Source organism: Apus apus, chromosome 7 (genome assembly GCF_020740795.1).
Source record: "Apus apus isolate bApuApu2 chromosome 7, bApuApu2.pri.cur, whole genome shotgun sequence".
Taxonomy (NCBI): Eukaryota; Metazoa; Chordata; class Aves; order Apodiformes; family Apodidae; genus Apus; species Apus apus.
Window position 1 is genome coordinate 20,618,025 of NC_067288.1, and position 26,415 is coordinate 20,644,439.

At 51.5% G+C, this 26,415-nt stretch overlaps 1 protein-coding gene across 14 annotated transcripts in view; it reads left to right on the forward strand.

The window, feature by feature from the left end:
• The window catches only part of PTPRF (protein tyrosine phosphatase receptor type F), a 382,606-nt gene that overhangs the window by 350,848 nt on the left and 5,343 nt on the right, over positions 1-26,415 (forward strand). For 9 of the 14 annotated variants that reach the window (XM_051624854.1, XM_051624865.1, XM_051624858.1 and 6 more), the window contains 8 exons: positions 2,426-2,458; positions 5,416-5,513; positions 13,410-13,533; positions 15,506-15,681; positions 20,735-20,854; positions 21,932-22,086; positions 23,413-23,698; positions 25,444-25,622. In XM_051624854.1, the coding sequence (XP_051480814.1) occupies positions 2,426-2,458; positions 5,416-5,513; positions 13,410-13,533; positions 15,506-15,681; positions 20,735-20,854; positions 21,932-22,086; positions 23,413-23,698; positions 25,444-25,622 (1,171 nt within the window). The remainder of the gene's footprint in view (positions 1-2,425; positions 2,459-5,415; positions 5,514-13,409; positions 13,534-15,505; positions 15,682-20,734; positions 20,855-21,931; positions 22,087-23,412; positions 23,699-25,443; positions 25,623-26,415) is intronic. The other 5 variants (XM_051624859.1, XM_051624861.1, XM_051624862.1 and 2 more) reach the window with 1 other exon arrangement.

Consider the following 26,415-nt stretch of genomic DNA (forward strand, 5'->3'; position numbering starts at 1 on the left):
ACAGGGGCTGCACCTGGGAGGATCAGGAGGTACAGAGACCCCTTGTACTGCTGAGGGTGTCCCATAAGCTTTGTTCCAGGATCTTTGGTGTACTGACTCTCCTGCTCTGCTCAGCTAAGGGTGAAGAGATACCTGCAGCCTACATTGCTCCCCAGTCAGTGTTGTGGACCAGTGAAAGACACTGCTGGTCATGATGGCCTCAGCACAGACAATGATAGTTTAGTAACAGCTGTTGCTTTCTGCATGCAAGTGTTCGCTGCAGAGCATCTTGTCATGCCTGCATTGGCCTGTGGTGCCTCAGGGTGTAGCTAGTTTTCCAGCCTGTGGAGGCAACTGTACTTCACACTGCAGAAAGGTCTCGTGTTGCTGCTTTGTGTCTGTAGCCTCTGATGGCACCAAAAGCACGATACTTGTCATTGTAGGTACCAGAGACAGGCTCACCCTGACTTGTTCAGAGCCTCTTAGAGAGTTCAAGCCCTAGATGAAGTGGGGGAGTGCTTGGGCTTTTGAGGCAGAGGGAACAGTTCTGCAATAAATGAGGCACATACAGCTCTCTTCTAACTTGCAGCTCCTCCTGGTCTGTAACCTACTTTCCTTTTCCTCCTGCTGCTCATTCATCTAAGAGCTTTCATCTAACAGGAGAGTTTTCAAGGGACCATTTCCTGATGTAAACTTGCTGTGTCTGGGAAAGAAGGTAAAAAAAGCCTTTCCTGTTGCTCACAGTGGTCTGGCTCAGACCTGGTGTGGGCTTCACCAGTACATCTCCCTTTGTGCCAAAGCAGTTGTCAGAGATCTGTGGTTAGTGCATCTCCCTACAGGACCAATTGCAGATCTCACAGTGACAGCCTGGCAGTTAGCAGCAGACCTGTGCTGGTAAGTGGCCACAACACAGGTCAGTGGGGTATTGCAACATGAGAGGAAAATGCTGTGTGGAGCAAGGGAGGCACCTATGCTGGAGGAAGAACATTTCAGCAGGCAGATCACTGGGAGCAGCGTGAGGTGAAGGGAATCACATACAGTCAGCTCCTTGAGGAGGAGCAAGATGTTGAACAGGACAGCTCCAGGACATCTGTGCATGGGAACATGTCTCTGTGACGTGTCTCCACTGCTCAAGGACACAAGAGCCATCTTTGCTGTATGCTCATGGTTTAACTTGCATGGGGGAGTGTGACATGTCAGACTTGCATCTAGTCTGATCTTCAACAAGAGATCAGGGTGTTTGCAATGAGGGCATCCCTTCCTAGAGCTGCAGGAAGGATCAAGAGCTGACATCAGAGAGAAGGATCTGGGAAACAGTCTAATCACACTTGTGCCGGAGGATAAACCAAAGATGCTGGCTCATTCAGAAAGCTTGCAGAGCTCTCTGGAGTGATGATTAAAAAAACAAAACAAAACCAAAAGCAAACCAAGTGCCCAGTTCACTAGAGACAGCAGCAGTGCCCTGGGATGCTGCTAGCCAACCACCACCAAGTGACAGCCAGTGTCCTCTTCCCCTCCTCCCCCGCTGCTTCACTTGTGAGGCTCTGTGGGCGGATGTGGGTGTTGTGCAGCTAGAAGTGACTGCTCGAGCTCCTGACGAGCTTGTCCTTGTTAATGAGGAGGCACAAAAACCACCAGCCCAGTGGGGCCATGTTGATGCCCCTGTCACCTGCCTGAGGTCGAGGCTGTGCTGTGTGGATGCATTGACAAGAGGTGCTGGTCACCACCCCTGCACGCTTCGGTAGCTGGTCTCCCTGCTGGAGTGTGTTGAGCAGGGAAAACTTGTTTAATGCATAATTAATTAAGCTACTGTTATTAAATATTAAGCTTTCTCATTTTTGTGGTTTTTACTTCAGACAAGGGTTATTTCCCCTGCTGCTGGCCTCCCTGTGCTAACATACCACTGAGCCAAGTCACTGAGAGGATACAGGGCCAGGCAGTGTCCCATGAAATGAGGCTGAGTTGTGCTGCTGATGAGCTGTGAGTGAGCTGCAGGCTCAGAGGCACTGAGTAGGGGTTGCTGGGGCTGAGTGCAGTCCTGGCCACTGAGCAGCACAGATGTCCCCTGTGCCTGCCATCCACCTGCTCTCACTAACTCCCCTTGGGCACTTGGGCTGAGGACAGTGGTGTGCAGTGAGAAGTGTAGCTCTTGGTGTCAGGTGAAGACCTGTGTGCTCACTCCTCTGCAGGTACCTCCAGCTCCACATGTTTGTCAGTGTCAGGGGATGGTGCTAGCCAAAGCCAAAAGACTGGTGTGCAACAGCCAGCTGCAGAGCAGCCCCCGGGCCAGGCAGCCAGTCCTGTGTAGGAAGGAGGCTCCTGGTGATGTGGCAGATGGTGCTTTCTTTTGCATCTTCATCTCTTCGTCTTTCCATTTCTGAACCTCTGCAATTATGACTAAAGGCTAATGGGATTTCTGTTCTTGCCCCGTTTCTTTTCTTTGCAGGTGCCAGTGTCCCCAGTTGCCCGAATATCTCAAGTTAGTTTTAACTCCTGTATTTCTCTTTTGACACCATTTGCTTTTTCTTTCCCTTCCTCTCTTGTCTCTGTAATTTTTGTTTCAATGTCATGAAGGTCATCCTCACTCACAGCAGACTGTAGAACAGCAGTGATTTCACTTTCTGACATGACATGTGGGGCCAAGCTCAGGTACTGTTTGCACGGCACTACAGCAGCTCACCACCGCACAGTGCAGAAGGAAAGGCTCTGGATGCTGGGATGCTCCTGCAGCAGCCCTTCACCTGCTCCCAGGCCTCCTTCCCCATCACAGTGGCATGCCAGGCTCTGCCATGGCACCAGGCCTGCAGTTGGCCCTGCATGGGGACAGATATCTGTGGCCATTTTGGAGAGGGTGGCCAGCTAAGAACTCCTAATGGATTTACTGACGGGTTCTCTGCAGCCCAGTGGTTGAACACACTCACCTCCTATCTCAGGCAAACTGGCTTCTTTAGGCTGGGTCACCTGTGCCATAGAGTTAGGCAGAATGGATGCCAAGAGATTCTGATCTCTGAATTGCCAGGCAGTTGGTCTGCTTGGCAGTGTTGGCACCAGAGTCTCAGGTGCAGAACTGAGGGACCTACTGTTCTAGCAGGTTAGAGGAGTACTAACAGGACTATGGCCCCTCTATCTCTTGTCTTGTGAACTTCAGATTTATTCTTAAACAACCCTAAAAGCATGTCCTCCCTGCTGCTTAAAGTGTAAGGCATCTGTTTGTGCACTCAGGCATGGGAGAAGTACATGGGATACTTTCCCCAGGAGCAGAGCCAAGGGCTTTGCCGCCTGTGGCCCTGCAGACATTGTGAGACCTCTGAGCCCTTCTAGCCTAGTGAAGCGCTCACTGTCCTGTAGCCAGAGTTGTTGGAAGAGCACGGTAGAAGTCCTGGTAGTGTGTACAAATCTCCTCTGTCTTGCCCTGCACTGTCAGTAGAAGTTGCTCTAGGTTAACCATAATGGGATGCCAACCACTTCTTTCTCCCCATCTGCTCTTGCAGCTTCTTTATTGCTGCAACACTGCTTTGGCCGGTAAAACTGAAGTTTGGAGAGATTCCCTTTTATTCCTCAGCAGAAATGAGTGTCTGCAGCTCTGCTGTGGTCCATGGCTCTGCCATACCTCTTACATAAACACATTGGGATAAGCACATAGTGTGACTATGCTCTAGCCTCTTCTTCCAGCCCCACACTTATGCCTCCGTCCCGCACAGTTCTCCTCATTCAGTTGCTCATCAGTAGCAGCTCTACACTGCAAAGGCTGCTCCTGAGCTACAGCCTCTGGAGCTCTGGCACCAGTGAGCAAATTGTGCAGAAATCAAAGCATTGTCTTTGTGGGACTTCTTAACCACCTTGTGGATCCTGATGGGTGAAGTGGCAAACAGAGGACCATTTGCAGGAGGAACTCAGCACAAGGCAGAAGAGAGATCTTTCCTTCCCTGACTGTCCGTGTGGTCTCAGGCCATCTCTGGATAGCTCTGCACTGTCAAGTGATGGAAGGACAAGTGTGTGTTGGACCGGGTCTTGCCTATATGCAGTGATGTCAGATGCTTTTGGCAGAGGTGTGACGAGCTCTGCTGTGCAGTGGCTGCAGTGTAACACTTCCATGTTATCACCTAGTGACTTGTCACCACTGTTTAAAATGCATGTACCCAGTCTGGGGACTGCTCCATCACCCCAGCAGCCCATCACTGCCATCTGTGGCAGCATTCAGGCTCCTAAGTGATTGAGAAGCTCCTGGACATGCTCCAGCCAGTCTCCCTGGGTGTGAATCAACAGCTTCAGCCTATTAATAACCATTATTACCCACATGGCATTTCTGGGAAACCCACAGAGCAGCCGATAGAGTCGTGAGCCTTGGGATTTGGATGAGCGAGGCTTTGGATGAGATGTTTCACAGCTACGATTCTGCCAATTCACCATCTCAGCTTCAGAGAAAGAGGTGGTGATGGTTGAGCCCTGAAAACCAAGGCCCCGGTAGGGGGGCCACATGTGCACCCCCACAGTAACTGTTCCCTGTGCAGGACCTGTGGGATCCCCTTCTCTACCCTGAGCAGAACTTGGGCAGTGCCCAGGATGAGCCGTACTGTGCACCCCTTCAGACAGTGCAAGACTTCTGCCACGGCTTGAGCTGCATCCGAGCTCACAGAAGCCTCACAGAAGCTGCTGTAGGGCACGTGACTGCACCTGGTGCCTTGCAAGAACCAGCCCAGTGGAGCTGGATTTTGGGCCCTTGAGCTGGCTCTGCCTCCAGAGCACAACTAAAAAGCACTGAGTTACACAGCTGCAGGCAGAGCTGCTCCTCAGCTCTCAGAAAGTTGTGCAACCTCTGACCAGGAGGACAGCTGTTCTGCCATGGGGCCCTTCCCATCTTTCTGCACCTTCCCAGGGGCTGGGGCAGCATCTGCCTACCCAAAAAGCTGTGCACATACACCACAGAGGTTTCCCTTGGCACAGGACTGGGCAAGTTTCTTTTTGGCTAATGCCATTCTTAGGGGTAAACAAAGAGGATCAGCCTCAGCCCTTGTGGTGAGAGCACCAGAGAATCAGTGTGTTCAACTTCAACCCGTGTGGGAGCCTGGGAAGCGCATTGACAGCATCTCCTTGGCCCATTCCTGCCAGGGGCTTGCCCAAGCCCCTGCCCCCTGTGTGGCCTGCTCTGTGTGCCTTGTGGCTGTACTGTCTGAGCATGCTCACCCAGTCATGCACATTCTGCACATCACCTTCCTTTTTTGTTTCACCAAACCATGTGCTCTGAGAGTGCGTGCAGCATGCCATGTGATCTCACCAACTTCCCATCCATCCCGCCCAGTGCTTCACATAGTCACATGTGTCCACCTTGTGCCCACCTTTCGGGTTTGCTGTGCACATGCTGGTTTTGAATCTTCCTCAGCTATGCAGAGCCATAACCATTTTCCTCTCCCTCCTCCCTCCTTGTCTTGCTCACAGGCATGCGTGACCACCCCCCCATCCCTGTGACGGACCTTGCCGACAACATTGACAGGCTGAAAGCCAACGATGGGCTGAAGTTCTCCCAGGAATACGAGGTGAGCGTGAGAGCGCACTGGGCGGTGGGGGCAGAGCAGTGCTGGCCAGGACCCCCAGTGGAGAGGGCTTGGAAACTGAGCCCTGCCTCCTCCGCACCGGCATCGCCCGTGCGGGCCCTGAGCCAGGCCTGGGAGCCTGCCAGTGCTCCCTGCCAGCCCCAGAGTGGTGGGAACTCGCCTTGAGCAGTTGGAGCACAGCTTGTACAGGGAAGCAGCCTTGCAGCTGAACACGCAGCAGCCCGCCATGCTCCCACCGTGGTTAAGGTCTTAGGAGTGAAGGGGAACTCATGTCTACCCGCCTGGGCTGTTGCCGTTTACTCTGTTTTGCTCTGTGAGGGCTGTCCTCCATGCAAGTTGGCTGAGGTATTTCAGTCCACAGCATCCCATGCCCCTTCACTTCCATCTGCATTCAAAGCTTTGCTTTCTGTGCCATCCTCTGCTGCTGAAAAGCATGCGTATGGGTTTTTATTCCTGTTTTCCCAACCTGCTCTCCCCTGGCTCACTGCTGGACTGTGCCATTTAACATCACTGCCACCAGAAACTCTACTAATGTCCCACTGCCCCAGAGCAGTCCCATCTGCCCTCCCTGCATGGAGCTCTCTGCCTGTGCCCTGCAGTCCTGAGCTGCAAACCCCCCAGCAATGCTGAATTCCAGTCCCACCCTCCTCCATATCTCTGGTGGGGCCCCTGGATAGGTGTTGTCCACACCCACCACGATGCTGCCTTTGCTCACACTCACACAGGCAGGCACTGGCCATTTGGTGAACCCCTCCTATCCCTCACTGCACCTCTCCAGCCCAACACCCTCCATTCCCATCGTCCTCTGAGGAAAACTTGCTGAGGGGGTGCAGACATGGAGGGGAAAGGGCTGATCTCCACTAGGGCTGCCTTGCCTTTCTCACCAGTCTCCAGGCTGAATGAGCAGGTTGAGAACTTGTAAAGTTGGTGAAAGTTTGTCTGCAGCTGTGAGACCAGCAGTGGCAGGATGTATGTTTTCCTGTGCTTACATGCAGGACCCTCTTAAGCTGCAGGGAGCTTGTAAATAAACCACCCCCTAGTATATAAAGAGGGAATAAATCTGGGAAGTGTCCTTTGCATGTCTTATCACTTCTGTTTGAATTGTTATCTGCCTGTGCTTGTGGCCTCCCCTTCCTGCAGCATTCCTACACTGGTTTATGAGGTGAGATCAGAACATTTGCCCATGAGGTAGGATTATATATGCCAGGAAAGGGAAAGCAGATCTCTGTGCTGAGAAGGTGGAGGGACCAATTCCAGGTAGTTCAAAGGCTGTGCTGCATGTAACCGAGGAAGGCACAGCTCCTTTTCACTTCAGGATGCCAAGGGGAGGATTTTGCCATCCCTCTGCTTATTGCTGTCTAGACCAGAGATAAGCTGAGCTTTCACCAGCTGCAGCATCACATTGTAACTTGGGAGATGTTTAGAAAAATCTTGCTTTTTCCTTGCAGTTACCTGTGTGTTCATGTATGTCCTGCCAGTGGGGTCAAGGTATGCAGTCCTGGCTCTCTGGCTTGGGCTTTTTGTTACAAGTCCAGCTGAAACATTTAGCAGGGCTGTCCACAAGCTTTGGACAAGCTTTGCCTGTGCTGCACAGTGGGGATGCAGCAGGATCCAGTGTCTGTGCACTCCCACCCTCATACTAGGCCTGTGCCAGTTGGAGCCTGAAGCCTATTACTGAGCTGTGGGAACTGTTTCGGGAAAAATTGTCATTACGTAAATTCTCTTCGCTGTTTTCATGAGCCTCTCTCTTCTCATTTCTCTTTCTTTAGAATATCATGGCTGGTTGAGAGCACCAATCAGTTGTACTTCACATGTTGAAGCAGCAATTAAGTAGCTGATTGTTGCATGTAATCTTTTTCCCCTGGATTCTGCTGCGTTGAGTCCTCATCAGCTAGAAATTACTGAACATGACAGGCTCATGTTGATACTAGGATAGACCCCCAAGCAGAAGTAGTTGTCCTGTGTTGGAACCTGGGGATCAGTAATTTCCTATTTGAGATTCCAGTGAGAAAAATCCTGGACTAAGTTTGCAGAGAACAGCAGCTGCCTTTGCAGGATTGCTGTAACGATGGGTCTGCTCTCATCTTTGTCCCTGTGTGTTCAGGTTTGGCATGGTGACAGTTCTCTTTGGGTGAGCTGTGGTTGGAGGGCAAGATGGGTGCAGCATGTACTGCTGAGTAAGGAAATCTGCAGAGTGGCTGTGGAGACAAATACTGGAGCTGGGAGGGGAACAAACTGTGCAGCCCCTGCAGGAACTTGCGCTTCCTGACACGAGGAGAGGCAGAGACCCACAGCTCACCAAAGTTGCAGTCATCAAGTGATGATACAGTCCCAGCACTCACCCTGGGACCGTGTGAGCCACAGACCTACAGAGAGCTGAGTGGTGACCCAGCACTTTAAAAGATGGAGGCCCTCAACCCTGTTTCCTTATGGCACGATAGTGCTGCCAACTGGGGATAGCACAGCTGAGCAGGGAGAGCAAGGGACAAAGGCATCACAGATGAATCCCCAAGGCCCATTTGCTATTTGGTTTTGCATTGGAAGAGTTGCATTTTAAGTATTTTTGCAGAGTAGCCTGGAAGCCTAACATCTCCATGGGGTCTAGGGCTGTTTATAGATGGGTCAGGAGTGGTGGCACCCCAGGCAGAGAGCAAATATTTAACAGCACTTTTAGCCACTGAGGCTGGCTGTCCAGGGTCATCTGTCTGTTGCTTGTCTTGGTTGTGCAAGGAATAGCAGGGTAACCTAGATACAGGTGACACAAAATAAGACCTGTCGGCGTTTCCCCACACGCCTGGGAAGGGAGCAGGGAGGGAGGCAGAGATTTCTCAGATCCTTCTGGCCTCCATTCCTGCAGGTCAGAGAAAAAATAATATTGCTCACACCTGTTTCCCAGCTCGTGTGGTCAAGCAGCCTGTGTGACAAAGCCAGCACAGGGAGAGCTGTGTGCTGGCTGCGGCGATGGCCGGCTCCCAAGCTGCAGGTTAGCCCTCACCCCAGTGGGCAGGGAACAATCCCAGTTGGACCTGCTGGTACCCCTGGTGCAACAGAAGAGGTTCAACTGCAGGTGCTGGGTGCTGAGCCGGCAACAGGCACTGTTAACTGCTGTCCACTGCTGTGGCAGGGGGCACAGCACAGCCCCACGAAGCTCTCCCAGGTATGCAGCAGAGGTGGGGGGAGCAGAGCGCACGGGTCTGGCAGCAGCCTCTGGCCCAGCTGCACCAGGAGAGTATTTCATTTTTAGTGTACAGTGAGAGCTACAGTGAATTTACAGTGTGGGATTAATGGAATTAAATAAGTAGAAGGGAGGCTGAGCCCTTAATTATTTATCTGCGAGCTGTGGCAAGCGCTGCAGCTGTGTTGGAGCTCCTCCTGTGGGCCACCTTCCCATGTTGCAGCCTGGGGATGTGGGGCAGGATCCTGCCCTCGGATGGGGGTACCCGCACTGGTGCAAACAAGTGTGCACGCATGCACCACATCTTGCACTGTCACTGTGGGGTGCAGCAAGCTAAGCGCTGCTGTCCCCTTTGTTGTTGTTAGCAAACACGGGACAGACTGACTGACAGACAGACAACCGGGGCTGGTTCCTGCTCCCTCGTAGCTGCTGGCATTTCTGGGCTAGATCCTGTACCCACCTTTCCAAGGGAAGTGGGTTTTTTTTTCCTTATGTCCACACTGCAGCTTGTGACCATTGCCCTTTGTGCCCAGTCCCTTCAGCATGTCTCTCCAGTGGATGGCCCCAGGGAGCAAAGCAGGCTGGAGAATATGAAAACCTGGCACTGTGCTGCTGCTTGGCATGTTAATCCTTGATGATCTTTAGATTGTGCATGAGATGTTACTGTGTTCCTGCTTCCCAGTGCAGTGCGGAGGCTGCAGCCCCTTCCTGCCAGTTTTGTAGGAAGAGAAACCCTGCTGGTCTGCCCAAACCCCACATTCACTTGCATTTCCCTTAAAGCCACTGAGCATCTCCCATGCCTGCAGCCCTGGCAAGGCAGCTTAGGCAGCACCCGGGGAGCCGCGTGTTGCAGGTTTAATGGGCTCCTCAGGAAGCTGCCTGGCAGGCCCGCAGCACCCACCTTCCCGTAACAAGAATAAGAAGGCTGAAGTGCTGCCAGCGATTGATTCAGGACTGCATTATGTCCTCATTTGAGACATGAAGCAGATTGACAGTGGTCAGTGCCTGTGCTAATGTGGCTGATTTCACAGCAGGCCGGGAAGCACTCGCAGCCCAGGTGCCTTCCCCTCCTCCTGCCCTTGTGCATCTGCCTGGGCTGCTGAGCAGCATGGGGCCGTGGCCACCCAGCTCCTGTGCTGCACAGGCAGGGCCAGCAGAGCTGCTGTGCTGCCCCAGAGGTCTGCCTGCCCAGGCTGCCCATGCCTGCCAGCAGTGGAGGCAGCTGCAGAATGCAGAGGGATTTTGGAGTGGCACTGGGGAAGGGGAGCAGCAAATCAGAGTTGGACTGTATCTGAGAGACAAACTGGCACCCGGAGATGTTTTCAAGGCATTTGTAAAGTGCTCTTGAGTCTGTCGAGGAAAGAGCCTTTTTCCAATCCCGTTTCAATGGTCTGGCTCTGTCTTTATGTTGATGGCAGTAGCAGCAGGGATCCCTGAGCTGCTTCGGAGAGATTGCTCCTTGAGCTTCCATGCTGGGAAGGAGGAGTTTTACTAATTGGGCTGTTTTTTTAATTTGCACTTGCTGTCTTGCAACATCTCCCCTGTCACTTTAAAGCAAAGCAAAACTAAAAGTCATGGTGCTTTTAAGTTTGTTCCTGGCTCATTTTGTTCCAGTTTCCCAGCCCTTCTGCTTTCTAGGAAAATGAGTCAAAAGTGTCACTCTGACCAAGCTTTGGGGTAAAACAATGATTCCCATGAACCCCAGAAAGGACCAAGAGCAGATTCCCAGTGCCTGGGCAGTTGATGAGTAAGGTGGGAAGATAAGACAGTGCTGCTGTAGTCAGGAGCTGCAGAGCATTGTACGGAGATGGGACAAGTCTTTCCAAGCATCACTCCATGTAAAGGCTTCAACTGCTCTCCAAGCAGCCCATCATCTTCCCTTTTATTTACTCATTTGTTTGCCTTAAAGGGGGGAACAGGTGTACATTAATTCATCACCAGAGTTTAAATTAAATCATTTTACTTCTAAATGAGTCACTAATTTGCAGGAGTATTTAATTAGAGCCTCTTTGCACTCAGGTGCTGTATTACTTCTGACTTTCTCACCTGTTTGCCCTCTTAAGAGGCTGATGATGATTAGACCATTTCTGCACATCCTCATTGCACATCAAAGCAATTAACCCTAATGGCAACACCTTGATGCTCCTCCTTGGTTCTGGGGGCTCTTGGCAGCCTTGTCTCCCCCAGGAAATAACCCTTTCCATGGCTGTGACAGGACACAGACTTGCTGTGCAAAGCACACTACACCCCACAGCTTGGGCAGCCCTGCAGCCTTTTGGCAGCAAGTTGCAGTGCAGACTGAGCACCAACAACTGCACTGAGCTCCCCTTGCCTCTGCTGCCAAGGGAGGACCTGCTCCAGCACCCACCTGTGTCTGGCACTGAGCAAGTGTTCACAAGGTGCAAGCAGGGCTTGTGCTTTCTTGTGTTACTCCTCAGCATCAAGAAGCTGCTCACTCATACCTTCAGGGCTGGTCTCAGCTCCATCACCAGCTACCCAGCTCTCTGCATGGGCTGTCTGTGCAGACTAAGGCCCCTCTTTTGGGGAAAAACCAAAAAGAAAGAAAAAAAATTTTAAGTGTTATTTATGTCTTTAATAGGCATTGGTGGATTTTCCTCCTTTGTTTGTCTATTCATGCCTCTCCTTCAGTGTGTTCCAAATTGACTAGACTGGTATCAAAGCCCCTCTCATCTCACACCAGAAAAGTCCTTATATATTTTGTTCCTCTTACTTTTTCATGTCTTGGTAATTTCTATTACTCTTCTCCAATTCAGCCCCACCATTAGATGTGCAGCACTCAGCCCTGCCACACAGCTGAGGGAGGAGAGCTGATTCAGTGAGCAGCATATCCTGAAAACAAAATATAGGTGCCTGAATGAAATAAAGCATCCCAGAAAGCCACGTGCTGTGCTGGGACATCTCTGTGCCTGAGCAGAGGAGTATGCAGGGCCCATGGCAGCCAGGCCAGTGGGATTCCAGCCAGAAGCAATGCTTGCAGTCTCCACTCCCACCATCCCTGCTGCAGTGCCTCTGAACACTGCTGCTGCCTGCTTATTACGCTGATAACAGAAAATTACAGGTTTTCTGTAGGAAATGTCTATTTACATCCTACATCTTCAAAACTACCTATTAGCATCACTGTGATGTCACATCCTCCTGAGTGTTTTCGTCAGCACTGGCCCTCTCTGCCTGCATACAGCCTGCTGCTGTGGCAGGGCTGGCAGCATGGGCTGCACATGGGGACAGGCAACTGTCACCTGTCACAGCACTGGCCTGCATGTGCCCCCAAGGCTTGTGCAGCAATGCAGGCAGTGCCTGTGCTCCGTACCTGCTGGGAACCTGCACCCACCAGCTGCATGGGAAGCGCCTGCTCAACAGCACTGGAGAGTAGGGGATGGCTGTGGGTGTCACCTTGTGCACAGATGGTGGTTAATAGAGCTGAGCAAAGGGACTGCAAGGCACATCCAGGTCAGCCCAGTCAGGGTCCTGTGCTTCCCAGCTCATCCCTGTGCTCACAGCTGATCCAGAGCTGACAGATTCACGGGTGTTTTACTGCCTGAGAAACCCTCTGACGTGGCTCTCTGCCAAGTAATGAACACGGATGCCTGGTGCTTCCCCTGGACTGTTTGCTCAATATGTTTGCCTGTGGGCTAACAAAACCTTGAGGACCCTCAGCTGGAAAATGGTTTTAAGAAGGCTTTGACTGTGTTGGTAATTTCAGGAAGAGGTGTTCATGGGATGACTGATTTCTGCTGTAGCAGCCTGTCCCGGGCTTGCCCAGGGGTGCATCTGTAGAGCAAGCACCTGCATGAGGCAGCTGTCTTATCTGGGTACCTCACATACCTCTCAGAGAAAGAAGCCAACCCATTTCAGAGGGATGCTTATTGCATGGTCCTTTCTCACCTCATTTTGTGGGTGGACAAAGACAACATGAATGATTCTGGGAAGGGACTTCCTGGCTGTGGAAGAGCCATGTGCTGGGTGCACCAGCACATAGCTCATGAGAGAAACATTGGGTGTGCGAGGCCAGGATGCAGGTGGGTCAGGATGTGTGCCTTTCAGGCAGTTGCATAGTGTGTAGGCCTTTGGCCAAGATTTATAACCATGTCTCTTCTCCAGGTTTTTATAGTTCCTTGTCACTCTATTAACTCAAATGAGAGATGTTTACATTGCGTAAGTAGCTGGAGCAGTGGATAGTAACCTATCAATTTTCATTACTATTCCCTGGCAAAATTTCATAGCCTGTCTTGCAGGACACTAATACCCAAAGCTCCTGGGGCCCAAGATACCCAGGGCTTGCTATATTTCAGGAGACTGAAGTTCAACAGCTAATAAAACCGCTAGGTCAAGAACTGTGCAGTCAGGTCTCTGTAGAGTGCTGGCACAAGACCAAATTTCTGCTGATGGGCAGCTCCAGAGGAAAGGATGAGCATGCAGCAGGAGTGGAGGTGAAGGCTCATCTTCAGCAGGCTGTCCTGGTGAGCGACTGCTCTGCCTGCAGGTCACAGGAGGCAGGTCCCACTGGGGACTGGTTTTCGCTGTGGTTTGGCTTGACACTGCTGCTGGCGACACCCCTGGAAGCTGCATCTGGCCTGGGGAGAGGTGTGCAGGGAGATGCAAATTTCCTGACAGAAACATGTGTGCTGCAGCGTCCCACTGTGCTGTAACCACTCCTGACTCCCTCCCTCTCTCTCTTTCCACAGTCCATTGATCCAGGGCAGCAGTTCACCTGGGAGAACTCCAACCTAGAAGTGAATAAACCGAAAAACCGCTATGCAAATGTGATTGCCTATGACCACTCACGTGTCATCCTGACCTCCATCGATGGTAAGAGTGACTGCAGAGTGGGCAGCCCAGCAGATAGCTGACTGTAGCGGGGAACCATCTTTTTCCTGTTCTCAGTCCAGCAGGGACAAACGGCAAGAAACATATCCAGCATCAGCGTGAGCAAATGCCTTTTCTTGCTGGCAAGAGGAGGGGCTCTGCCGACCTGCACATGCTTTTCCAGTGTCCTCAGAGCAGAGTGCCCTGTGTGACTGTGTCTTGCTACTGCTGGTGCCAGCAGAGATGTCTGTCCCAGTAGCCACTCTTCTCACTGCTGGCCCCACTGCATGACTTTTGCTATCTTCCTTGGCACATGGTGGGACAAGGCACTGTTAGCCCTACTACCCTCTGTCCCAACACAGCTGCAGGGCGGGTGTCTTCCTCTGGGACTTGTCAGTGTCTGCTCTGATGTAAGAGCCCAGAGCTGCACAGGATGAGCCCCTTCCCATGGGACATCAGGCTCTACACATCCCTGTGCTCTATGAGAGATGCATCAGGCCCTGTTGTTCATAGCACTGACCCCCATGAGTCCACGAACCAGCCCCACATCTCTGTAGCCTGGGCCATTATGTGCCTTAAGTGCCTGCTTTTCAGTCCCCTTGCACACAGAGGAGCTGGAGCCCGGGTACCAAAGCCCAGGCTCTGACCCATTCCCACTGTTTCATAAATCAGCACCCAGCTCTGCACACCAGAACTGAGCCCTCTCATGGGGGATGAGAAAGCTGCAGCTAATTCAATACATCCCTGCTTGGGGAAGAGAATGGGGCCTGGCTTTGTGTACAGGTGGCCCTGCAGTCACTAGTGTCCTTTTCTTGGCATGGCAGAATCTTTTCTCATGCTAACACACCATCCATCCACTGCGGGAGGAGGAGGGAAGCAAGGCTTGTTCAGCAGCAGCAGCAGCTATGTGAAGACCTGGCATGTCTGATCATGGGCAAACCCTGTTAGGCAGCTGTGGGGCAAGCACATGGGGGATTCCCTGTTTCCCAGCCTGACTCAGTTGCTGTAAGTAGTGTGTGTCTTCCTGGGAGCCATTCCCGAAGCACCCTGCCAGGTCCTCACTACCTGTGCCAAGGGAGCCAGGCGCTGCACTCCAGCCAGTGCTGCTCCCACAGAGCAGCCAGCACTTTTTTTCTGCTGAGACTGCTGGGACCTCTACAAAATTCTGCAGGACAAAAGGGTGAGGGGGAGATGCCCAGCTCCATTTCCTTCCTCTTATGAAATGCAGATGTACTCTCATTGGGAAACAAGGAGATTCCTGCTGCTTTCCTTCATGGGCCTCGGCAGCCCATGCTGAGAAGGGTTTGGAAATACAGCCCCAGGCCTCTGCTTTTCGAATTTATTTTAGTAACTGTGTTTGCATTTAAAAGGCCTTTACAAAAAGGTTGCTACTTAAAGTGGTGAAAGCAAAGTGGGAGCTGGAGCAACCCCTGCCAGCAGGCAGCAGAGGGGAGTCTTACACTGGGGAGGGTTTCATTGGTGGTGGGAGGAAGGTCTCTGCCTCCTCTGAGGTACTTGTCCCTGCAGGAGGGATGGATGGGAGGACAGCCCTGCCTGACATCTCTGCTAACAGAGACAAGCTAATGAAGCAGCCTCATTTTTAAAAGGTGCTGTAGGACCATAGCAAATAGCTGGTGAATTTAAGACAATTATTTCAATCAGTTGCTTGAGGCCAAATGAGTGCCTTAATATTCCTGTCTGAATTCCCTTTTGTGTGCGGCTGGCAGCTGTCTCTCTGCTTCGGTGCTGCCTGCTTGTTGCATTAATGTGGGAGTTACAAAGGGTTCTCCTTTGTTCAAGCACCATCTCTGTCCTTTGCAGGTTCCCCAGGAAAGATTATGGCATCACCCTGTAAAGGAGACTTGTCAAGAGCCTTGTGAACATGCCTCTTGCCCTGCCTGCAAGGCCCAGGAGAGCAATAGGTGCAGGGTGGTGGGCTGCCCCTGGCGTAACACTTCACCCTCTGTCTCTGCAGGGGTTCCAGGCAGTGATTACATCAATGCCAATTACATCGATGGGTATCGGAAGCAGAACGCCTACATCGCCACACAGGGACCTCTGCCAGAAACGCTCAGCGACTTCTGGAGGATGGTGTGGGAACAGAGAACAGCAACCATAGTCATGATGACCAGGCTGGAGGAGAAATCCAGGGTACAGTGTGTGCCTCCTCTTTTCTGGAGCTGGTTGGGGGGGCAGGAGAGAGGGGTGGGAACACATCACAGCGTAAAGGCATCCAGGGAGAGGCAAGTCCAGTGATTTGGCTCATTGCTGCAGGCACCTTTGCAACAAGTGCCTTGTAAGCATATCCCTGTGGGGCAAAAGGGCAGCAAAACCTGTCACTGTGCTGCTCATCAACCCCTGTCTTGCTCACGTGTCTGCATGCACACCCACCCTTCCCCTGCTAACATTGCTCATGGCAAAGGGAAAAAAGAAAGCTCTGAGATGGGGACTGTTGGCAGTTCCTGAAAGCTTGAGAGCTGTGTCCCAAAAGCTGAGAAGCTGCAATGGGTAAGTGGCATCAGCAGCATCCTACAGCCATACAGGGTCCTGGTGTCTCTGGAGATGCAAGGGAATGGCTGGCAGGATCTCACTGCAGTAACAAGACTAATTTGTGCCATGTCCAATGACAACAGGTATAAACAATTGGCTCATACTGTCAAGATTAGATATTCTGATGTAATAAATGCAAAGCTACCTGAAAACTGGGGGGAAGGCACAAGGTGGAGAGGAAGGAGCAGGAGCCCTTGCTGCAGATAATGTTTATGGTGGCTGGTGACAGAGGTTCTTACTCAGCCCCTGAAGCAGGAGTTCCTGAGTTGTGACCAAAGTGCTCCTGTGCCCAGATGCACCTGTCAGGCAAAGCTTCTGCCTCTCATGATTCTGTTTGTTCCTAAAAGTAAAATTTTAGCAGTGAGCATTTGTACTTGCAGAATATTTTAGTGTTGCCATGCCAACAGCAGGAGAAGGGGCTGTGCGCTCAAGCTGTGAAGCACTGGTTATTTTTAGCCCAATAAGCTTGTTCTTGAGAAGCAGAAACTGTCAAGTTTGGGTTCAGTTAAAACTTTTGCTTGCATGCTCTCCCTTCGTTTCAAAGCTTTAGCACCAAAATGCTTGCAGGGTTGTCCTAGCCCACACTAGCTGGGAGGAAGCAGCTGGAATAATTGATCACCATGGCAAAACAGATCAGCTTTTCCTGCATGTACAAAAATAGTCTTTGTTCGTGGGCTTCCCCGGCTCTACAAATGCCCTACAGTCTGCAGGGAAAAACAGTATTCCTTGGAGATGAGCTGCCTCTAGAGATCCAAACCCAGCTTTGCACTGTGCTTTTTGATGCACAGCCCTGTCCATTCTGTCCAGTGGCCACCATCACCCACCACAGCCCAAACAAGGAGATAAATTAACTTGACCCATCCTGCAGCTCAGGGCTTGGCATGTGGGCTAAGCAAGATCAGAAACTGCTGATCAGCTGCTTTGTGCAGCTGGGGGTTATTTGGGGACGTTTTTGTGCCTTCACATTTCAGTGATGGAGCATATATTTGAAGTATGTGGAAAATCCCTTTTAGGTTGCCAAGCAAATCCATGCCCAGAGTCCTGATTCGCTTAACTTCTGGGCTGCTTAGGTATGGGAAGGAACTCCAAGGTGCATGTTTCTCAAAGATAGCAGGTTTCCTTTGACCCCACAGGCACTTGTTGCCTGAGATGTGTGTGCTGCTGCACCATGTGTTATCTTCCCCCAGCAGGCTCCCTGTCATGTCATCCTGCAGTTACCTCCTGCAGTATTGGTTTCTGTCCCAAACATGGTGCATGTGATCAGGTTTTTGGTGATGAGATGGGCACTGTGAATCCCTGTCATGAGCAGGAGGTGACAGAGCCCTTGCAGAAGCTGCAGGCAGCCTGTCTGACCACACATGTTCCCCAGGGGGTCTAGGCTGACCCAACTGGACCCAGACCCCAGTGTTCTCTCCCTAACATCACCTGCCCATGTCCTGCTGGCTCTTTGGTATGTCCTCAGCATTAATAAGAAATGAGCAGTCTTCTCAGGCACTGCAGGAGAGGCAGGTTGCCAGGGGAAGCAGTGGGGGAGCCTGGCCACTCCTGAGTCTAGCCAGCCCTGCACAGCAAGGGCTTCCCTGGAGGTGTTTGATGGACTCTGTAGGTGCTTCAGGGCACCTGCTCACAGGAGAGCCCTGGTAGGGAGCTGGGATGTGGATTTGCAGGAGATTATTTTCTCTGGGTTTTTTTGTTGGCTTCTTCAGCATCTTCCAAGGCAGGACGGCTTTCAGTAATCTTCCTGCTGTACTTTTCCTCATGTCCCTTTGGTGATGGCCAGGGCTCAGTCAGGAGCACACCTTTCTGGGACCCGGGAAGATCCTTGTCACTGCCCATTGCTCCCAACTTTCAGCATGAGTCACTGTTTTACAGTGGTTTACTTCAGAGCCTTCAAACCTCATCTGATGCAATCCCTTGGGTTTCTGTAGCACTGCTGCCTGGTGATGTTCACACTGCTGTGGGACAGCACTGCTCCAGGCAGTCCAGGATCACAGACTTAACCATGGATGTTCTTGCTTGAAAGTCCCCTTGCCCAGGGGCTTTGGTGCAGGCACAGAACTGTCTATAGGACTTTACAGCTGTGGAGCCTGGGGTGGGCAGCAGGACCTCATGGCGAGATGCCCATTGCAGAGCAGGCTCTGCCACCTTCCCAAGCAAGCTCCCCAAGTCCCCTCGGCACTGCTGTGTGTAGATAAGCTGACCGGGACCAGCAGCAGCTTTGCATCCCTGTAGGGGTGACACAGCTTTAAAGGGCTCATGAGCTGCAGGGAGAAAAAAATCTTTAAAGAGCATCAGCTTTTATGGTCTGCAATTTCAGCTGGCTTGATGGTCCAAATCATCTTCCCTTTTTCATGTTTTCACAAAGCAAGAGGCACATAAAGGATAGAAATGGCTAGATTGTGCAATTTAGCTGCCTTCAAAGCTTTACAATCAGTTTCAGAATCATTTGGTGGCAGTTCAGAAACACACATTGTAGATTAGCTTTCCTGAAGCTGTGAGCATGGTGTGTCCCAGCTGGGGTGTGTTGCACAAGAGAGGAATTAAAGCAGGGTTTCTCCTAACCTGGGCTATCCCCAAGAGCCTGGCAGAACAAGGTCTCCCAGAGCAATGCTGTGGCTTCTTCTATCCCAGTCCAGAGCACCAAGCAGCCATCCCTGGGGTGTGATCTCCACAGGCACTTCATGTCCCCAGGAAGGGTGCAAAGAGGCTGGTACTCAAGGGTTCTGGGAAAGAGGGTCTTGGCAGCCACGTCCCACTCCAGCCCTCTCCCTGGCAGTGATGCCATCTGGAACTTGTGAACAGGGCTGGGAGCAGAGCACAGCTCTTGAGCTGAGAAGAGGTGCCCGGTTGCTCTTGGGCACAGGGCATCAGAGGGGATGGACAGAAGCCACTCAGCAAAGCTTCAGTTAGTGCCTGTTCAGGACATTAGTGTGCTTCTTAAGTTAATGAGAAGCAATCACTGCCAGAAGAAAACATCTCTTGTCTGCTTTAGTGCCACAGTGCATCGGCTTCAGCATAAAATTTACAGAGCTTGAAAGTGGGGCATAAACATTATGGGTAAATTTGGCAGAAAATGTGACTGACTGTTATCTGGTCATGAATAAATAATTTTCAATTACCAGCCCAGGCGTTGCTATTATCACACACAGGGAACTCCTCTGAAGTTTGTTTTGTGCTTGAGCACACACAGCCCTGTAGCATGTGGGTGGCAGGAGGGGGACCCTAGGGAGAGGGGCCACAGGCATGGGGACATGCTATGCTGCTCCTCTGCGGACCACACCAAGGATGACAGAGCAAGTGGCTGTCTCCAGCATTTGGGGACCCCTTTAGAGAGGGGTCACGTCATCCCTGAGCCAGGTGAGATAATCTCAGGCGGCCAGGAATGCAGCTGCAGCTGCAGCTGCTACCCTCCTGTGAGGATAGGATCAGTTTAGCTGTGAAATAAGGTTTGTGACCTCCAAGTTGTTCTCTCTGCAGCTACTCAGTGTAAAATAACAGGCCACTCTGTGCCTAGGAAGCAAGAGAAATCTTCTGAGATGTGTGCAGGGCCTGCCACACTGCAAGCGCAGATCCAAGGCAGCACAACAGCCTGAAGGGCAGGAGACCCTGAGCCAGAGGCAGCAGAGCTGCTCTGGGCATGTGGGCACCCACAGTACCACCCCATAAGGCAGCTTTGCTCCAGGCACTTCTGCCAGGACAGGTATTCCTTAGAGAAGACCCCCAAAAAAGCAAGGAGAGATGCATCCCTCTGACCCCAGACTGCGTACTCCAGCAGCCAGCGTGCAGGATGAGGGCTCTTAGCTCTCACAAACCCCACCTTGCTTAAAGTGCCTTCAATTAAAAGGCAGAACTTCATTGATTTCTAATTAAGCCTGTTGTTTCCCTTCCCACACACTCCCCTGTAAACACACTCGGCTAATAATTAAGTTTACTATTCCTTGACAAGCACAGATGATCTTCCATTCACTCCTCTCTCCTAGGGCAGGAAACCATTTTCAGTGCAGTGCACATGGGTGGGAATGAAGTTTTCCTCCTGTCAGCCAGGCACCACAGTTCTGCAGGGCAGGGGTGGCGGGTGCCAGATGAAATAGGGATGCTCAGGGTGCCAAATTAAATAGGGAGCTCAGGGCTGGAGAGAACAAAACCGGAGGAGTAGTTTGCAAACACTGAGCTGTGAATAGAAGGAGGAGGAGGGCATCAGAAGGTGAGCAGGGAGGGATGCACAGGGAGATGAAGGGAGCAGAGGGTTGGGGCCCTGGGGATGTGTTAAGGCTCTCTGCCAAGTGGGCTGCAGCAGACCAATAGCTCAGTGTTCTGGCTGGAGGGTTGGGAGGGAAAGATAAAGGATGCTGCAAGGCAATGGGTCCCTGGAGAGCACTGGTGTTTTCATGATGGGACAGTGCTGTCTGCACAGAGGGGTTGAAGGGATGGTTTGGCCACAGTCTGTGTGTTCTCACGGAGGGAGTACAGGTTGTGTCTCTGTCTGAGCTGGCATCTGTGCCTTACTGTGGAGCAGGAAATCTGTGTGTTTGGGACCTCTCACATAATGACTCCTTTGTGTCTTTACCCTTTTTGAAGGACAGAGCCCTGTTCCTCACCCCAAATGCCCCAGCCAGCAGCCAAGCACTCACCCTTTCTCTTTTCCTCCCCACAGGTAAAGTGTGATCAGTACTGGCCAAGCCGAGGTACGGAAACCTACGGGATGATCCAGGTGACTCTGCTGGACACAGTCGAGTTGGCAACCTACACCGTCCGCACCTTTGCACTGTACAAGGTATGGCACTGGCTGGGCTGGTCCTGCCCTAGGGAATGCAGAGCTGCTCCCCAATGCTGCAGGGTGCTGCAAGGCCCTCAGACAGAGGCTGCCAGCTGTGCCTGACTTGGCAAAGCATGTGGCTAGTCCACACATGGGCCATTTCTCAAAGCTGGGCTGCAGTGGGAGACCTGCTGCAGGTTAGGCATCTGGCCACCACTGAATTTTGGCCAGAACACCTGATGTTCTCCTGTATGCATTCAGGATGGGCCCCAGAGCAGGGGCTGCATTTGCCTCTGGCAAGTGTACATGTAACAGCTGTTCTCCCATTAGAGGGACTACATGGGAAGCAGCAAATTTTTAGCACTCCTGTCACTAATAATGCAAATGGAGGGGCTGACGTATGCACAAGCCCTTCTCTCCTGTGCTCCCTGCACCTCATTAGTGTTTGGAAATCCCTAGGGGCAGTGCTAGTGCTAGCAACAGTGTGTCACAGCAATGCACACAGGCTTTTCAGCAGGCTGCCTGTGCATGACTGAGTCTGGGCCAACAGAGAGCACAGCAGTGTGCCGTGGGGACACACACCCTGGGAAGGCATCTTGCCCCAGCAGTCATTCAGCCAGTCCTACCACATTGCTGCATAGGTCACTCAGCCTGGAGCACTAGCAGTCTAGCTCATCGCTGTCCCAGAGAAACCCAGGATACAAAGGAGCAGGGAGGGATCTGCCTGCTGTGGCCCTTCCATACCCAGTTCCTGTTTTTCCCCTGGGCATGCAGTGAGCATGGAGGTAGTGACCCCATGCTGTGCAGAAAGGAGTTTTTCACCTTCCCTTCAGTCCGGTGCACACTTGCAGAGCTGCTCTGCTCTCTGCATCAGCTGGCTTTCCACAGAGCATCTATGTGTACAGAAGCCTTGCAAGAAGCCTACATTTTGCCTCCAAATTTTCAGTGGCAAAATCACAATACGTTTGTTACCAGGCACAGCATTATGTGCCTGTTGTTACTCAGGCAGCTGAATACCTTGTTACCCCTTCAGTGGGTTCCTGTCCTAGGATGAGACTGTTCTCATGCAAAACAACTTGTCTTTGTCTTCAACAGAATGGCTCCAGTGAGAAGAGAGAGCTTCGACAGTTCCAGTTCATGGCTTGGCCTGATCATGGGGTACCGGAGTACCCCACTCCCATCCTAGCTTTCCTGCGGCGGGTCAAGGCCTGTAACCCACCAGATGCTGGGCCCATGGTTGTCCATTGCAGGTAGGACTGTGTGTTTGCAAAGCTGCACCTGGGCACGTACCTTCTGGCTGCAGGGGCTTTAAGCTATCCAGCTAAAAGTGGAGTCTCTGCTTCCTCAGGGAAGGTTTCACGGTAGCATAACCCACACTGCATGCATGCTTGGGCTGGGAATAGGACAGAACCAGCAGTGGTAATGCAGTGGTGACATTTGTATTGCTACTGCTCTGTCAGATTCAACAGCACCGCTGCATGGTGAGCCTCAGAAAATACTTTCTCCTGCAGAACTGCAAGTACCATTTAGAAGTGAAGTGATCTGTGCCCAGCTTAGGTAGGTGGTACCTTTCAGAGGTGCGTGGACTGATACGCATGCAATGACCTCTACAAACATTCATACGTAGTATTTACAGCAGAACTCTTTTGCAGGGTAGAAAGGCAGCTCTTTAAGCAAAACATTAGTCGACTCAGGCTCAGCATCTTATCCAGGCAAGATTTATCTATACCAGCCGAGTGGGGACCATTACTAAACAAGCCACTCCATCATTGCAGTTCCAGCATACGCCTTACCAGCAGTGTTTAATGCTCTTCTTTCATGCTCTGTTTCAGATGGGAGTAGGGTATAATTAACACACAAACAAGCTGTATTAAAGCCCTGTTAAGGATCTGACTTGCACCATAAATGAGGAAATGTCTACCTCCTTATCTCTGCCTGTGTTTACATGTCACAACAGCATGTCTGTTGTTTTCAGGGTGCTTTCAGGGTGAGTAGTTTGTGGATTGCTACTGCCCTTCCAACAGATGTGGAGAGGCATCAGGTTCTTGAGCAAAGGGTTCTGCACAGATGTGTGTGATCTCACCTTTCTCCTTTTCCCTCCCAGGCTGGCTGTCCTCATTTTATGGGTTAGAAAACAGTGACTCGGGTTAAGGAACAAGCAGGCTTGAAATACTTGGCTTCAATGGTGCCAGTGCCCAGCCTAGACTTAAGGTCTTCTGACTTTTTGCACACGTACGCTGTCTCTCTCCTCCCTGTTAAACACATTTCTCCTTCCCTTGTGGAGGTGCTGCCAGTCACCACAGGGACCAGCAGAGTGACATCAGGTCCTTTCCGTTCCATCACTGAAAGCAGGACAGCAGAAGGGCTGAGTAGGCTTCCACATTCTCCAGTGCCTCTCTCCCTTGCTCATCCTGTCACCTCTTTTTGGGGACTCAGCTCTTTAGCCCCCAGTGTGGGGAGCAGCCTTTTCCTCTTTTGTGCACTCTAGGCCTGGACACTCTCTTAAGCAAGAGCAGAGCTTGCGTGGCGTTTGTAGGAGACAGTGTCATCTCAGGTCACGTGCTTTGTTCCTGCAGTGCTGGCGTGGGCCGAACTGGTTGTTTCATTGTCATTGATGCCATGCTGGAGAGGATGAAGCATGAGAAGACCGTGGACATCTATGGCCACGTGACATGCATGCGCTCTCAGCGTAACTACATGGTGCAGACAGAGGACCAGTACATCTTCATCCACGAGGCCTTGCTGGAGGCAGCCACATGTGGCAATACGGAGGTGCCTGCACGCAACCTCTTTGCTCACATCCAGAAGCTGACCCAGGTGCCACCAGGCGAGAGCGTTACTGCAATGGAGCTGGAATTCAAGGTTGGTGGCAGAGCCCCAGCACCCCCATTTCCCATGCCCCTGTCTCTGCTCACACAGCACCACTGGTCCACTCCTCCAGAGACTGGGAGAGGAGAGCTGTGGATCATTACAGACACTTGGATTTTTGTGTTTTTATAAACCAGGTAGTCACAGTGTTTTAAAATACATTTGAATTGTGAAGCTTGTGTATGCCATGGTCCCCCCTGGATTGGCAGCTTCTGGGGAAGATATAAAAGGCAGATGGATGTGCAGTTCTCAGCGGCACGTTCTGCTCTAGCTTCACTGTGCTGCGGGAGCTGCATCTGAAATCAGATGCAGATCATGTTAGTGATAATTGATGTTACTGTGAACAACTTGTCTGGAAATGGCTCCAGTTTAAATATGTGAGACGTTTATAGTCTTGTTTCTTCAGTGCTGAGCTCTGTTACCTTTTAACTGCCTCAACACCAAGCCTCAGTGTCTGGAATTGGTGAAGGCACTGGTTTAGGGTACATTGTTTTTAAGGAGCCAAGCCCACATTTTGCTATTTGTAGCTGTGAATGCCAACTGCAGGTATTTATTACAGCCTTGGAGATGGAAGTGAGCTCTGGAAGCACCCATATTCTCAGATGAGGTGCATTACTCCAGTGCACTCATGCAGGGGGACATAGCTCATGCAGGGAGGCAGCAGACCATGCAGGCTGTGAAATGAACTGCAGCAATACATCTTCGCCCTGGGGATTCCCTCCTGGTGACAAAGGAGCAGGAGAGGCAAAATACTGACATTCTGTGTAAACTGGGAATAGCAGAGCAGCTCTGTCCTGTCATTACCAGAGCTACTGGTGTCCTGGGCTTGAAATGGTACAACATGCTGCATTAGTATCTCATAGTGACACGTGCCCTGAGAAACCTCTCGAGAGCCACAAAATTAGGCTCAACTCTAGCAACTTTGTTGTAATACAGACAAAAATTTGCTGTTTCTCCAAGGTTCTCTTTAGAACAGTAATAAAATTTGCCCCTCTCTGCCTTGGCAGATTCCACTGCATGGGAACCCCTGCAGAGCAGGATATGGAAGGCCCTCACATGGCTGCATCACTCCCTAAAGAGCAACCCTGTCCTTCTGCAGGGAGCCTTTGCCTAGGACCAGCTGTCACAGGCTATGGAGATGCTGGAGAGAGTCTTTTGGGGAAGGAAAAAAAAAATTAAAATGGAAGGATTTCTGTTTGAATGTCGCTGCCAGCAGATCCAAGTAACACATATACTGTGACTAAGGTTTACAGGGCTTGAAGAGAACCATAAACTGTCTCACAGTAACCCAAAATAGGTTGTCTTTACCTAAAACTGTCACAATTCTCATATTTTTCTTGGGTTTTTCTGGGGTGAGAAGTAAATAGCAAGACACTGTTGGAAGATGGAAGGCTTTCCTTCCCTGACACCACCAGGCAGGTGTCCCTGGTTCAGTGAGGTACAAGGCTTCATGTTGTGGCCCTTCGTGGGTCAGATTGCTGCTGTGGGCCTCCACTCCTGTATGTGTGGCTCTGAGACTCTGCCAGCAGGCTCCCCTGCTGTCAGCTACAGCCTAGCACCAAAAGCCAGCAATGGGGCCAGGCTGTGCCTCAGTGTGCAGTGCCAGGGCAGAGGGTCTCTCAGCCAGAGGAGAGAGCACGGCTGTTTGTCCAGAGGGATTCCTGCCTGACACAGTCCTGATTTTGACCCCGGACTTTTGCATCCCCAGCAGAGGTCTGACATGTCTCCTCCTCTTTCAGCTGCTGGCCAACTCAAAAGCACATACCTCACGTTTCATCAGTGCCAACCTCCCATGCAACAAATTCAAGAACCGCCTCGTGAACATCATGCCATACGAGCTGACCAGAGTCTGTCTGCAGCCCATCCGGGGTGTTGAGGGCTCTGATTACATCAATGCCAGCTTCATAGATGGGTACAGGTAAGGACCACCTTAGGTGCCTGGCCCAGCCTATCCTGCCTGCTTGGGAACCTAGGCAAAGCTGCCTTCTCCTCTCTCCCAAGGACTGGTCCAGGTTGCCTAGAGGTGACCTGGTGATCATTTTGTTGCATTTTGTCTATTTCCGTCTTCTCAGACACTCCAGTGCATAGTTACAGTTTGTGAAAATTGCTAGAGAGAGCTGCCAGGTTGTTTGTATTGCTGTAGGCAGAGGCCCACATGGCTGGGGTGGGAGGCTGTGCTGGCTCCTGCAGAGGTTTATAGGAGCTTCTTGTAGGCATTCCTTGCCATGTGTTTTATATACGCAGCATCTAACACAAACCTGTCCCCTCTCATTAGCTGTAGCAACCAGAAGTAGAAGTGTGCTTGCACTGCCTGGCTGATCCAGGCAGCAGGCCAAGGCTAGTGGCCTCATGTCTTGATTTGGGGCAGTCTGTGGATCCTTAGGCAGGGCTTATACTGGACACTATGAGCCAACCACTGGCTTTGCTCCCCAGAATACCTTTCAGAAAACACAAATTAAGATCTAGTGGGGGCAATAAAACTTACGGTTTCTGCATCTTAACTGCTGGCATCACATTCTCAGATGCTAAGTGCCAGAAGAGGAGAATGCAGGGAAGTAGCCCAGTGACTGCACTTCCATCCCAGCCAATCCCTGGACAATAATCCAGACCAAATCCCAACAACTCACATACAGGGCTTGTTCCTGTCATCTCTCTGTGTGCCATCACAGTAGGGTCACCTGGTGCCAGAGCAGGGGATACAACAATGGATG